General features: G+C 43.0%; 1 protein-coding gene across 2 annotated transcripts in view; it reads left to right on the forward strand.

Annotated features, from left to right (window-relative positions):
• Nucleotides 1-11368, forward strand: part of Myo31DF (Unconventional myosin ID) — a 122120-nt gene extending 110752 nt beyond the window's left edge. For both annotated transcript variants that reach the window (XM_084594092.1, XM_084594091.1), the window contains exons 17-22: nucleotides 2266-2367; nucleotides 3428-3572; nucleotides 5143-5244; nucleotides 7100-7213; nucleotides 7702-7856; nucleotides 8844-11368. In XM_084594092.1, the coding sequence (XP_084450218.1) occupies nucleotides 2266-2367; nucleotides 3428-3572; nucleotides 5143-5244; nucleotides 7100-7213; nucleotides 7702-7856; nucleotides 8844-9018 (793 nt within the window). In that variant the 3' untranslated portion in view covers nucleotides 9019-11368. The remainder of the gene's footprint in view (nucleotides 1-2265; nucleotides 2368-3427; nucleotides 3573-5142; nucleotides 5245-7099; nucleotides 7214-7701; nucleotides 7857-8843) is intronic.
• The last annotated feature ends 2681 nt before the right edge of the window (nucleotides 11369-14049 follow it).

Raw genomic sequence — 14049 nt, forward strand, 5'->3', positions numbered from 1 at the left:
ATCCTCCACATCCATCATTCCAACAAGACCACGGCGCAGGAAACTTCACCTCGCCAATTGGTCGGTTTTTAGAACAAACACTCCATTAGAAAAAGTGTACTCTGAAGATTTGACTATAGAAGAAATAAATTAAAGGTTTACCACGTGCATAATTTCAGCAGCTTTAGTAGCCATTCTGCAAACGTCACAACACTCAAGAAAAAAACACAAAGTATGGTGGACAAAGGCATGTAAATTAGCAAAAAAAGGAACAAAACAAAGTGTGGGGCATCCTCCGTAGATATCAGACTCTAGAGAACCTGGTTAACTTCAGGAAAGCTAAAACCAGAGCACGGTACGTGCGGAAAAATGCGGGGAAAGCCTCATGGCAAAAGTATGTGTCCTCTATAAACAGCTCATTGCCCTAAAAAAAAATGTGGGAACAGGTACAAAAAAATAAAAAGCATAGAACAATAGCAGAAAAACAAAAGCTTCCTTTTTGGACAGGTATAAATGATGACTACGATGAACCTATAACAATACATGAACTAAACAGTCTTATCTTTTGGTAAAAAAACAGCACCGGGACCTGATAATATGCACTATCAAATGCTCGCTCATCTCTCGCAAGCTGCCGTAGAAGCATTGCTGAATTTTTTAAAATAAAATATGGACGACTGGCAAGATACCAGAAGCTTGGAAAAAAGCCATAATAATACCCTTTTTTTAAACCAAGCAAACCTCCCACAAGTCCTAGCAGTTACGGACCATTAGCCCTAACCAGCTGAATTGCAATATCCTTTGAAAGCATCGTAAACACCAGACTAACTTTTTTCTTGAATCCCGGCAACTTCGTCAATGCGGTTTCAAAAATGTATCATCAACAACCGATCAACCTTGTCCGTCTCGAAAACACAATCCGGGAAGCGTTCAACCACAGACAGCACTGCATCGGGGCCTTCTTCAACCTGGAGAAGGCCTATGACACCACGTGGAGGTTCGGTATCCTCCGCGACCTAGCAGATCTAGGTATCCGTGTCAGGATGCTGAGCTGCCTGAACGACTTCCTCAAGAATCGTGCATTCCAAGTCCGTTTAGGCACACAACTCCACAACTTTCACACCAGAAAACGGAATCCCACAGGGGTGCATTCTGAGCACAACTCTCTTTATAGTGAAAATGAACTCTAGTTACAGTAATCCTAAAGTCCATAATTTACTCCGTCTACATAGATGACCTGCAAATAGATGCACTTCCTCCAGCATATCTGCCTGTGAGAGACAACTACAATTGATACTAAATAAACTAGCTACCTGGACAGACAGCAATGGATTTAAGTTTTCTCCTTAAAATATTGGTCGTTGTGTTCTCGTTGAAACAAGGCTTACAAACTAATCCCATGCTATACCTCAACCAAACCATACTACCAATGAAACAAGAACATAAATTTTTGAGTATCACATTCGACAAAAAATTTACATTTCTTCCCCGCATGAACAATCTGAAAAAGGAAGCTGCCCAAGCACTTAACGTCCTGAACATACTCTCATGGAAACAGTGGGGGTCCGACCGAGCATGCCTTTTGCAGATCTACCGCTCCGTGGTGCACTCCAAGTTAGAATATGGATGCATAGTATATGGTTGAGCTAGGACATCCTATTTAAAACAACTAGATCCCATACACAATCTTAGTTTATGGTTAGCATCTGGCGCGTAAAGAACATCCCCAATAACCAACCTCTACGTGGAAACAGATGAACCTGCATTAAAAGACAGATGATCCGCCCTAACATGTGCATACATCCTTAAGGTTCGGTCTCAGCCAAAACATCTCTCTCATTCAGTTGTCACGAAACATCCATCCAGGACAAGCTTCAACAACAAGCCCCAGTTGATTAAGCCGCTTCTCATGCGCTTCGAACAAATGGGCCAGGACTTAGACATCAGCGGAATACCAAGTATTGCCCCAAGAAATAAACCACTCCCACCATGGTAAACCCTCCCAGCAGTTTTTGACCGCACACTAATGCAATTTCAGAAAACACGCACACCACATGAGCATATATTACAAGAATGCTTGTATATATTACAAGCATATAGTATTACAAGAATGTTGGCTTGACCTGTGAGCCTCAGCTCACAGGTCAAGCCAACATTTCGACAAGTGGACTTGTCTAGTTGTTGGGCATTTAACCACTGCGCCACCATGGTGCGGGCATATTGGAAATGAAGATTGCTGATTTTTAAGGGTTTACTTTATACATTGTTTTGTTTTGCCTTTCCCAGGAATGTGCACCAGACCAAGGACTATGGCAAGGGCATTGCATGGCCTCCTCCACCCTGCTGCGTCCGAGAGGCTGTGCCTGGGCTCAAGGCCATCTTCTCTAGGTAGCGGGCACCATTCCTCTTTCTCTGCATGGATGCAGTTTATAGACGAGCTGGTTAGCAGCTGATATCTGGTTGTGGCTTATTTTTCTTGCTAGGTGGACAAACAGAAATTATAGTGGAGGGCCATGCAAAATTTCTTCTGACAGTTAACTATGAAGAGGAAGCACTATGCACATATGAAAAGAGATTATCAGGAGTTTTCAATGGCCAGAGTTGCTAAACTGTGACAGACACCCTTTTAGTGCCATGAAAACACTGAGGGCAATACTAGCTAATACATTACCATTTTTTTTGTGGGCAGGGGCAATACTAACCACCAGTTATTCCTTGCACGTGCGTACTTCGTACGGGCCACTTGCAAATAACCTTACTTTGGCTTAACTGAAATGAGCAGAGTGTTTCTGGGAGTGATTGTATATATTTCTTATTTCTATCAATTGCACAGGTATTGTGTTGCGGCTTGCAAGTTCTGCATTAACCTTTATCAATTTCACCGATAATGCTTGGGAGTGCGTTTTGATATAGTTAACACAGTGACATTCCTACAGTGATAAAGATCACCACTGCTGTGTCTCACTTTTACCAGATCAGCTTCTTACAAGCTGCCGGTGTCAGTAAAACACTAATTGAAAAGCTAGGTTTCGATAACTGCTCAGAAGTAAGCCCTATGGCCTGAATGCATTTAACCAGGATGGTTCCTTTTAATGTTGCATAAGTACATTTGGCATATGTGACACGATAGCAGCACTAGCCTTTGGTACAATTGACTTGGTCCAGAAATAAAGCATCATTATTTTTCTTTATTTCTTTTGGTGACGTATGTGCTGAAAGGGGTAAAGGAGAATGGCAGGACTTGGAAGAAAAATAGCAATCATTATTTCACTCTTTCATTTGCAATCCAAAAAGAACAGGTATCGAGAAAATGTTTACTTGTAATCCATGCTGTGCATATAGCTGTCAGCTGATGGAGGTCAATATCTCTGTCTGTAGATCTGCTGAGTCTCGCAGGTGAACAGCATTGCTATCATTACATGCCGGAGTTTCACATGTGCCTATGCAGATGGCGTGGCAGCATGATCCTCCGCAAGGTCCCGCGGGAGCAGTGGCCGCAGCTGCACCTCAAGGTGACTGCCGCAGATGTGCTGGCTGGCAGGCGTCGCGACTGGGGCCAGACGCGAAAGTGGCATGGCAACTACTTGTCCCTGGTGAGCACGCACAGTGCCATTGAAGTTACGCGTCATTGGAACATGTTTTGTGCCTATCGCCTTTGCACTGTCCACGCTTAAAGACAAAACAGTTAATTGAACATCGCTGTATAATGTATGCGTTACTTACAGCATGGATTCTAAATCTTTGGAGCCTCTGGGAACTTCACACACTTTCAACAGATTCTGAGGAACTGCTGCGTGTAATGGCTTCCATCCCTTGCTGCTTAACATGCATACAGAAGGGATCATGCTGACACATGGAATTGTAGGAAACGTGTTGAAATGCAATTATAGTGACTGGCTTTGTTGTGAGACAGTTAGCAGTGAGCTGTTACAGTGGGATTAGGCCCAAAATAAAGTGGGAAAAATAAAGTTAGGGTTTGAGACATGCATGGAGTTGAGTGTTCTGGAAATACCAAAAAGCACTTCAAGAGACTCCTGGGTTCTACTGAACACAGTTTGAGAACCCTGACGTATATGAATGTCACTGAGTGTCTATGCCATGTATGTGCTGTCCTCAAAAGCAAGCTGGTAATCTAGTAATTTTTCAGAGTTCTCATTTCTGCATCCTGCTGAAGTGTCCAGTGCCAGCCTCTTGAACAAATCTTTGCATGAGGTGTCATGTAGCCCATATGGTGTCAGTCGTGAGGGGCTGCCATTTGGTCATAAAAACGGCAGTAACGTTTGTAGATGAAGCATGCAAAGGAAATCGATGTGAAGAAAGCAACACGGTTGGGGAAAGGGTGGACAAAATAACGTTCAGCTTAGTGACATTGCGTGCAGGACGTGCCCCCACCCCTATAATGTATTTTTTTTTTTTTTCTGACTCACCCTGGTGTATGAGTTGAGAATGAGGGTCGTTTAAACCACCAATATACCATCCGGTGCTACATGAGCTAGGTGGAACATATTTATGAAAATTGTTATTGTTGCACAAACACTTTGAGAAGCACTTAAATCATGCTCAGCGTTTTTCAGATCTGTTTATTTTTAAGAAATTTTCAAAGAAATTTTTGGTCAATAGTGTTTTATTGTCTTGGACCACCCCGAGCAGTTGTGTATCGTCACTGGCCAGCAGAGAGGCGAAGTTTGGACATCTGTGCTATGGCCTGTCCATGATGCTCATATGGTGAACTTTGAAGGAAGTAAATATACTTTAGGTAGAGCATCTTAAAATGGTCACTACCGAGTTGTGAACTAGCTTCAGCAACTAATGTTAACAAAGCTGAAATTGCAAGATTGGCACTGGGTACTCATTACATGGCTTAGGATTTTGCGCTGTAATTTTCTGTAATGCCGTCACTGAGAAACTTTGATAGTGTCATAAGTGTGACTGTTTAATGGAGGCATATGCGAGTTTTCTTACTTATTAACCTTCATAGTATGCCACATATACAATGGCCTAGTAGAGTAGTAAAGTTTGTACATGTACTTGGCAAAAAGTCTTCAACTGCTAAGTTCATTATTCCTTAGAATTTCCTTTGACATTTAGAAGAATGTTCAGAAATCATATTTTTTTGCTGCGTAGATTGACTTCGCATGAAAGCGGCTGCTCATTTTTATGCAGACGGCAGAGAATGATGCCTGCCTGCCGTATATCACAGCTGTCACAGGCCTAAAGAGCAAGGACAACTTCCGCAAGGTTGTCTTCTCCAGCTTTGTGAAAAAGGTAAGTTAATGTTGTTATATGGCCCTTAACACTTCAGAACTGTTCTGCTGTTGGCACCCATCACCGAGTTGAGCGTCAGTAGTGGTTGTAAGTGTAGCAGTATGAGGGTCGGGTGTGATGTCTTCATACTTAATTGAAATTTAACTGAACTGGTTTATTCCATCACATCTGCATATACAGACTCAAGTCGCAGCACGCACACCATCTCTTCTGTTTTTTTTTTTTTCTCTACCTCCGGATGGCTGGCTGCTTCTCTGTTAACAAATTCCAGGGCTTCGGCTTTCAGGCAGCGCTGCTCAGCATGGCTGCCTAGGTCGAACTCTGCTGAGTATGTGTGCCATCTATGATTGACACAAAACACTACAAGGGGGGAATAAAAGGATGGTAAGGTAAAAGTGATGGAGAGTGTATAGAGTATATAGCTGGGAGTGGCTCCTTCTCTTTCCTTTCTCATCCATACAGCATATGCTGGCCAAGTGGCAAAGACAGTGGAGTTCTAAGTGTACAGAAGCACATACTAGGACATTGCTGGGACATATACATATTCATTTGGCCATATCTATGGCACTTTGACAGAAAGCTTGATCATGACCATCGATAATGCACTTCCCAGAGGAAAATGGCTGCTCGGCAGACTTTTGTCAGTGGCACACTCATTTCAGCTGGAAAAGTCTCTTTTCCAGTTGAATTGGCAGCTTCATTGCTGTTCTCCAGCTGGAAAGGAATGAAATTCCAGCTGAAGCCACTCCAGCTGGAATTGATGTTTTCTAGCTGGAAAAGTATCAAAAGGTGTGATTCTGAGTTCAATAATCCAGCTGAAAATGGGCTCTTTCTTTCACCTGGGATTGGTGCATGGCACTTATTTCTCGTTGGTAACAGGCCTGTCTATGAAACAAGCAATGCTGAAAACAATGCACTAACACTGCAAAAGTGTCATGGCATGAATATAAAGCTCTCCAGGCACATGAAGTGCGGAAAGCTAGCTGACTGCCATTTGAATATTTAGCTGCTGTTTGTAGCTCATATGCTATGAAATGCGTTGCAAACAAGGTTGAGTATCGAAGAGGATGAGTCACGCTTGTAGTTGGTGACCGGTATCGGCGTGCTGCATCTGATGAAAAGCAATATCCCTACTCAGCTATGCTTTCTTTTTATATTAACTAAGACCTGTCTAACTGGTTTAAGGAACAAATTCCCAGTTGATCCCATTGAATTCCAGTAGGGAATCCATTGCTATTCAACTCGGAACCGACTGGTATGAACTGTAAATTTGTTCCTTAAACCAGTTGAACCAATTTTGATTTTTGCCTGGGATTGTAACCGTTAACATTTATTTTTAGAGAATTTTCGGCATCCTAGAAATGGCTGAAATCATATAATTATAGATATGTGAAATGTGCAGCACCATTTTTAGCACTCAAAGAACTAGCTCCATTATTTTGGCTCGGCCAGGCAAGTAAAACAAATGCCCACCATTGGTTGAAGCTGTCCACGCTTCGTGAGAAGTGCAGACGCTCTGTTGTGCTACACTATATGCACTCTGTGAGGATGCAGTGATGTATGCTGGAGAGTAGGAACAAGGTATGTTCCAGCTTTTCGCTTAATAACATTTTTTTTTTACTGAGCACGTATTCATGGTAGTCATGGTAGTCATTTACTCATGGTAGTCATGGCTCATCATCGAGCATTAGGAAAATGACTGTGTACATATCGACATTGGGCCATAAACTCTGTAAAGTCGCTGCGCTGCTGATGGATGTCATTCTGCTGTGACAGTGCGTACTGTAAACAGAGCAATTCTCAAATCGTTTTGGTTGAGATCACACCTGTATTTTGCTGCTCTTCCTCAACTCAGATGAACCGGCACAACCAGTCATCCGACCGTGCCCTTGTGGTGACCGACACCTGCATCTACAAGATGGACAACAAGAAGTTCAAGACTCTGCGATCATCTATCCCGATTAGTGATGTGAGCGTTCATTCCATTTTTTTGCTTCCTTTCCACTCGCCTATTTCATTGCTGTTTCATTGCTCTTAATGTTAACTGGGCACTGAACAGCGAATTAGGCTGACAATCACTTCATGTGGGTTTTAACCATTGTAATATCATTGTCATGCTTCTGTCTAACGATAGAGTAAGTTGGAGGTTCAGATTTAAGGTGCCAGTCCCTCAGGTATCGCTCTTTCTGCTATAAACAGTCACAAAGTTTAATGCCAACTTAATTTGTCCGCTATGTTTCAAGATGGCAAAAATGCGGAAATAAGTATGTGGGCTAAACATAAGCAAGTCAAGATATTTAATGTTGTACACAGTTTTTGTTGACCCATCTTGTGACCAAAGCTAACCAAAAAGAGCAAAAATAGTATCCGTGCTCTTAATTAAGCCTGTTATGGTTAGCACATGCAGCAGGTACGTCAGCTGCTGCTGTAGCTCTTTGATTGCATTTTTTCTTGCAGCTCACAGGAATCAGTGTGACCCCTGGCCCGGACCAGCTGGCTGTCTTGCACCTGCGGGGCAACAATGACCTGGTCGTCTGCCTGGTCACAAACAATGCAGCCGACAGCAACAGAGTTGGAGAGCTGGTTGGGGCTGTTGTTCGCCAGTGGCAAAGGCAAGTTGGGCCTCTGCCTTGTTTATCTCCTCTCATTTCCTTTTCATTTCCTGCTATTTATGGCTATTATCTTTTTATTCATGTAAACTGAAAATAAAAGAAGAGCACACAGATTTGCTAACTTTAACCACAGCTGGTCTTGACAGAAGCACATGCTTTTTTCTATGGCCTTCATAAAAGCTGTGAAAGCAATGGGAGGTTTTCTCCTTGAGTTACGCTCTTCGTCGCCGCTAGGGGTGCTGCCATCTTCTGGTTTAATAGTGAGCACATCGCAGGAATGAAAGAGGACAGAATTTAGTTGCTTTGTGTATGTTGCAGCATAGTCTACACTTGATTGAGGTCTTTGTAACAAATTTGACCATGGGAGCCATCAAAAGGTTGAATCCCTGTTGTTCGTCAAACGTATGACGACCATGTGGAAGATACTGTGGTCTAAATGTAGAAGATGGTCTGCAGAAGGAATTTCTCGTAGTTCGTACCGGAGTGACAGATGCTAGAAGTAAGCTTGGTCGGTTTATGGGCTTTTATGTCCAAAAGCAACTCGGGCTATGGGGGGCACCATAGTGGAGGGCTCTCGAAGGGTTGTTTAATGTGAATTAATTGACATCGCACAGTAGAGAGGTATCATGCATTTCGCTTTCATGATATGCGGATGACTGTGTGCTGTTGGACCACAGCAGTGGTAACAGCAGCATTTGTGAGGACATGGAGTCCAGCTACTAAATTTTCATTGCAAAATGCACCTACGGGTATGTCTCCTCCCATCCCCTTTTCCCCTGTCATGCAGTGGAGTGTAAACGTAATCAGTATTAAAATTGACCTACAATTGTGTAAATTGTAGAATAAGCCTTCATAAGCTATTTTCTAGGGCTAAGGGCTATCTAGTAAGGATCCACATGGCTCAGGAATGCAAACTAAACATTCGCCATCACATCTGCTGCAGCATACTAGTGTTCCAACTGTTTGTTTGCTGTGGTGACTTTGCAGGTCTCAGAAACGGGATCTGCGTGTCATGGTGTCTGGACAGCTACAGTGCATGCTCGGAAACAAGCCACGTAGCCTGGCAGTGGAGAGCACGTCCAGTGTCTCAGTGCCAACATTCAAGAAGGCACCCAACAATGCCCTGGTGCTGCTGTGGCCAAAGGACAGGGCATCTGCCTAATGCAACAGGCCTTTGCTTACATCTGTGGCAGCAGCGTCAAGCTCTTCTGGATGAACCTTGCAATCGCAGACATGCTTGTTGGCCATAAGTTCACCTATTGTGTCAAAGCTGTAGCACATGTGAAAGTAGTGCTCATATGCACAGGATTGGTGCATGCTTGTTTTGAGTTTGACACATGTTGTCCAGATGTTTACGCGTTGTTTTTGTTTGGTTTGTTAGATTTAATGAAACATTTCTGTTTTGACTTTTCTCTGCCACAAGTGGCCATAGAACAAAAATCACTGCAAAAAGTTGCATTTGATCTTGCCACCTCTGAAAACATTGTCTAATTCAGCTTTGTTAAAATTGTATGTTATTCCTTTTTTTTTTCATCCTTGTTATCTTGCACCCAGAACTTCCTTCTGAACTGACATGTCAGACATCTGAATTGTTGACTGTGACTGAGACGCTTACTGTGACACTGTCTCGAAACTGAGTTTTCTCTGAACAGTGCCAGCTGCAAAACTATCATATTGAGGGCTGTGCCTTGGGTTCCTCATTTGTGTTCTTGCTTCTTGAGCGATTTTTTCTAAGCAGCGAGAAATTTACATCAGCCATGTCCCTCCTCGCACATCCTTCTGCTTGAGATGACTTTTGGCACTTCTACTGTGGTCATGCTTCCTGCATTTGCAACTGCAGATATTTGCACTCAGGCTTTCTGCTATTGAAGTACTGACAAATGGAGGGTTCAGTGAAAAAAAATTAGACCTAACATAATTAAAGCATAAAAAGGCTCTAGGCAGTGTTGATGCACAGAGAAGTTGGTCTTGTCAAAATGCAAAATAACAAAGCAGGCTTTGCATTAAAGCTGCAAGAAAAGTTGCCATGACAATTTTGATCATAGGCACCCCACAGATAAAAAACTGCATAGTATTTCACACATAATGTTTCAGGCAGTAAACATATCAAACACTGCAGTTGTTTTAAAGCTTATTTTATGCACTATGCATTTTGAAATCAAATACAATGGACAAAATTTGTGTGCATCATAAATCGGCACTATTTTTAGTCCAAGGCACAAAAACTCAGAGCAAATTTAAAGCACTGAGATCTTGGGAACAGGGCATATGTGGGCAGCAAAAGTAAAGTAGTATGTATTTTTTACATACAGTTCTTACTTTGTGGTAGCCAGGGCTAGATTCTGTTTCTCTGGCAATTGTGTGCTGAATATATATTGTGCCACCGATGCCGTTTTGTATGGTTTTACAATGTAAATATTGTTCATTGAATTATGCTATTATATGTGTATGCAATTTTTTTTTTTACTTTTATATGTTTCTATCCGAATGAACCGCTATGAAGGGCACCGATGCAATGTGCCTTAGTCACTAAAGTGAGCTTGTGCCTTCTTAATACAAGTTGAACTAATATTCTAAGATGTGTAATTGTGAAAAACTGTGTTTTTTTTGTTTGAATTTTTTGTTTTAACAGCCATTGCTTGCTTGTCCCCTTGAAAACCATCAGTTTTGCCACACTGTGTATGCTCGCTGTGCTGAACAATGTCTGTAGCAGCAGTTATGTTCGTGTCAAGGAGAGTGTCAAGTTACGCATTCACTGAATTTCATCTTGTAAAGATATTGCCTACTACCTATACTAGTAGCCTACAGACAACAAATCAACTGCTGGAGAGGCTTGCTGATGTGCCTGCAGAACAAACATCCTTTTGTGAAGAAAAATATGCGGCAGTAAGGCTCTGTGTAAATTCTCGTTTCAAAGAAGTGTGAGTGATTAAAGAGATGGGAATAATTATCTTGATGACAAAGCAATATCCTATCTTTAGAGTATGTGCATTATTTATTATCAGTAAACTATGGGAAAATATTGAAAATGTAGAATCTAATTGGCAAAATGAAGTGTAAAGCATTGGCTGCCATGTTCTACACTAAACGAAAAAAATATATATATATTTATATATAAGGCATACATAAGATAATTTTGGGGGCCAGAGATTTTTTATCTTGATTGGGTGCTACAGTAGAATAAATATACAACATGCTGCAAGCGAGATAATTGACATCTGATAATTGACAAAGCTTTCCTTGAACAGTTTGTGCAGTTCAGTGTATTCTGCTTTTGAGAATCTTTATCTCTGACGAGTTGATCTCTGTGATGCTGATGTGCATGCTATGCTTACTGCTAGCCCTGCATCAGTTTGAATATTGTTGAAGGTTTCCGAGTCTTGTTTCTTAAACAGCCAATATTTATCTTTCATACTGTAAATAAAGAATAGACTATACATGTTTAGTGTTTGTGAAGTGTAAATATACACCACTTCTTACAAATGGAAATACACCATGATTACTTTTTCTGAGAATGTCTTATCTTGATACCATCAACAAAAATTACCTTTCTTCCTTTTGTGCATCAGAATTAGTGTGCATAAGAATGTTGTTTTGCATGTAATGTGCTGGGTGTTTCATTGAAGATGCACCAAAATTTTTATATGTGACTTTTTTTTAGACATTGAGATGGATTGGTGTTACAAAAGCAGTGTCACCTGGCATCAGAAAGAAGCTGAATCTTGCCAATAAGGTGGCTAACTAAACTTTGTCAATTTATTTTTTAACTATTGCACTTCACTTTGGCATTTGAATGTAATTCAAGCTTTGTAGCCATCTGTTAGTAATAGCCATATTACTAAATCGCACCTCAGCCTGAATTGAAGGCTGGTAGATATGCTACCTACCCCTCTGTCGATCATCGCAATTAAATGAAGTTTTGCCTTATGTCAAATTCGCTAATAGCTCGTCCATAACATCGACCACACTGTCTTCAACAATACTGACATCAGGGTAGATGGACTTAGCATGCCTATAAAAGGAAACGATTTATAGAAGGCCGACGGTTGTTCGTATTGAGGTCCAGTGTTAATATCATGGAGTAAGATAGGAATGCCGACTCCGCTTTTGGGAAGGGTGAAATTTTGCCACATCGGAGAAAGCTTGGTGGTGCATATGATAGATGGCGCTTTTATTTAACATCGATGCTGTTGTCACCACAGCGCCACCGCTCCCGCAATACCGTCGCGTCTGTCGTCTGCTTCGTGTCGCCAGCGCTGGCGTATACCCCTGCCAATTGTGTTTGTCGTCTGCACTGTCGTGTGGTGTATTGCCTATGTCACGGCTCGCATATGTCCCCGGCCCGCTGACTCATTCCTAAGGTCCCCATGCAGACTCGTTTCACGTCACTGTCTTCTCTTGCATTCTACGCAGAGCCGTCTTGTGAGTATTATGCACGGTATTATGATTAGAAATACGGCATGGTTGTTCTTTTTCTTTGCAATATCGTGACTCGCAGCCAGCGACAAAATACTTTCTTCCATTGTGCTTTCGTACCATCAACACTGAAATAACAATGCACAGTATGTGCCTTTCACCTGTGTGCCACACTGTCTCGTCCGCATACCGGTGACCTCGTTGAGTGGCCTGTCTGCATGCACCTGTCGATTCATTCTCACGGGCGCACGTAGGCGATAAAAGAAAACGACACTGCTGGAGCTTTACCTTAAATTTTTACCTTAAAAAAGATCCAAGTTGGCGCACGCGCCACGATGATCATGATTCCACTTGTGCGTTTTCAGGCTAACAGCCGACGCGCAAAGTTACTGCTTCGTCTGCTCTTCACCCATGGCCACGACACTGGCGCGGTCGCCGGGATCAAGCCCGGGGGCATTTCGTTTCGCGGCAGTGTCGAAAGGCGGCACGCCGGTTTGACTTCCTGCAAGGAGGATAGAGAGAGGAGGAAAGTGTGCCCGAAGCTGCATTTGCAAGGAAAGGGGAGTGGTTGGAGAGAACACAGTGCGAAGCTGAGTGCCGGACGTTGGCTCAGCGTTCGTGAGGCAAAATCGGCCTATGCCGAATGCATTGCAGCACGCCAGAGTCGGTGCTCCTCTCTCACTCTGGTTAATATGGATGTCGCCTCCAATTCCCGTGCAGAGGTAACTAAAAATACCTTGCCGAGAGATAACAATGACTGCCTGATACCTCTTGACGCCGCTAGCAAGTCAAGTAAACATGGCTCTGCGTTTCGGCTTGGGATGCACGCACAGTGATCCGCTGATGCCTAGCCTGCGCTTCGATAACCGGAGAACACCGTCGCCACCACGCAGGAAGAAGAAAGGGGGGGGGGGGGGGGGGGGTACACGCAGCGGCGAACGATGGAAGCAGGAGCGCGCGCGGCCGTCACCACGGAGGAGGGGGGAGTGTACACGCAGTGGTGAATGGTGGCGGCAGGAGCACGCACAGAACACGAGGGGGGGGGGGGGGGTACACGCAGCAGCAAACGATGGCGCCAGGAGCGCGCGCGGCCAGCGCGGCCGGCTGCGGAGCTGGTTACGAGGGACAACGGCGACGACGCGAAACAGGAACGGGCGCCAAAGAGCTGCGCTCTAAAACGCGGACATCGCAGACTGCATGCTTCTCATAAGGCGGAGTGGGGGTTTTGCAATGTGGCACAGGTACAATCCCATTAAAAAAAAAATAAATGGGTCCAATTCGGACTACCAGTCAGGTTGAATTGGTTCTGTCAGCTTCAAATGCATGTTTTCCCAATGGGTCCTGTCCAACCCAACTGGTTTCTTCACTCCCAATTGGAATGCCCAGTTGGTTTCTTCTCTCCCAATTGGGAATGAAAACCAATTGGGCTTCCCATTGGTTCTAACTGGACTAAAGGGAACAGATCCTAACTTGGGAAAGTCAAGTCAGTGATATCCTTGACTGAGATATGCACATATATACATACCTCTATAAAGAGAATAGTGGGTTCTTATATAAAGTATATGCCGCTTAATCTTATTAATTGATTTTATCGTGTCCACTTAAGTGCAAGCATAATTAAATAAGTTAACTCTGAATAACAGATGTGTCAGTGGTCCCAGCAGCACTGTTCAATAATAATAATAATGTTCAACGAATGGAGTATATAAGTTTTTGCAAAGTATCCTGTGGATATATATACATTGAATCTGTGCTAGTTCCGTGTGTGATGCATGCT

Source organism: Amblyomma maculatum, chromosome 2, assembly GCF_055883805.1.
Source record: "Amblyomma maculatum isolate TAMU_Amacu chromosome 2, ASM5588380v1, whole genome shotgun sequence".
Classification (NCBI taxonomy): Eukaryota; Metazoa; Arthropoda; class Arachnida; order Ixodida; family Ixodidae; genus Amblyomma; species Amblyomma maculatum.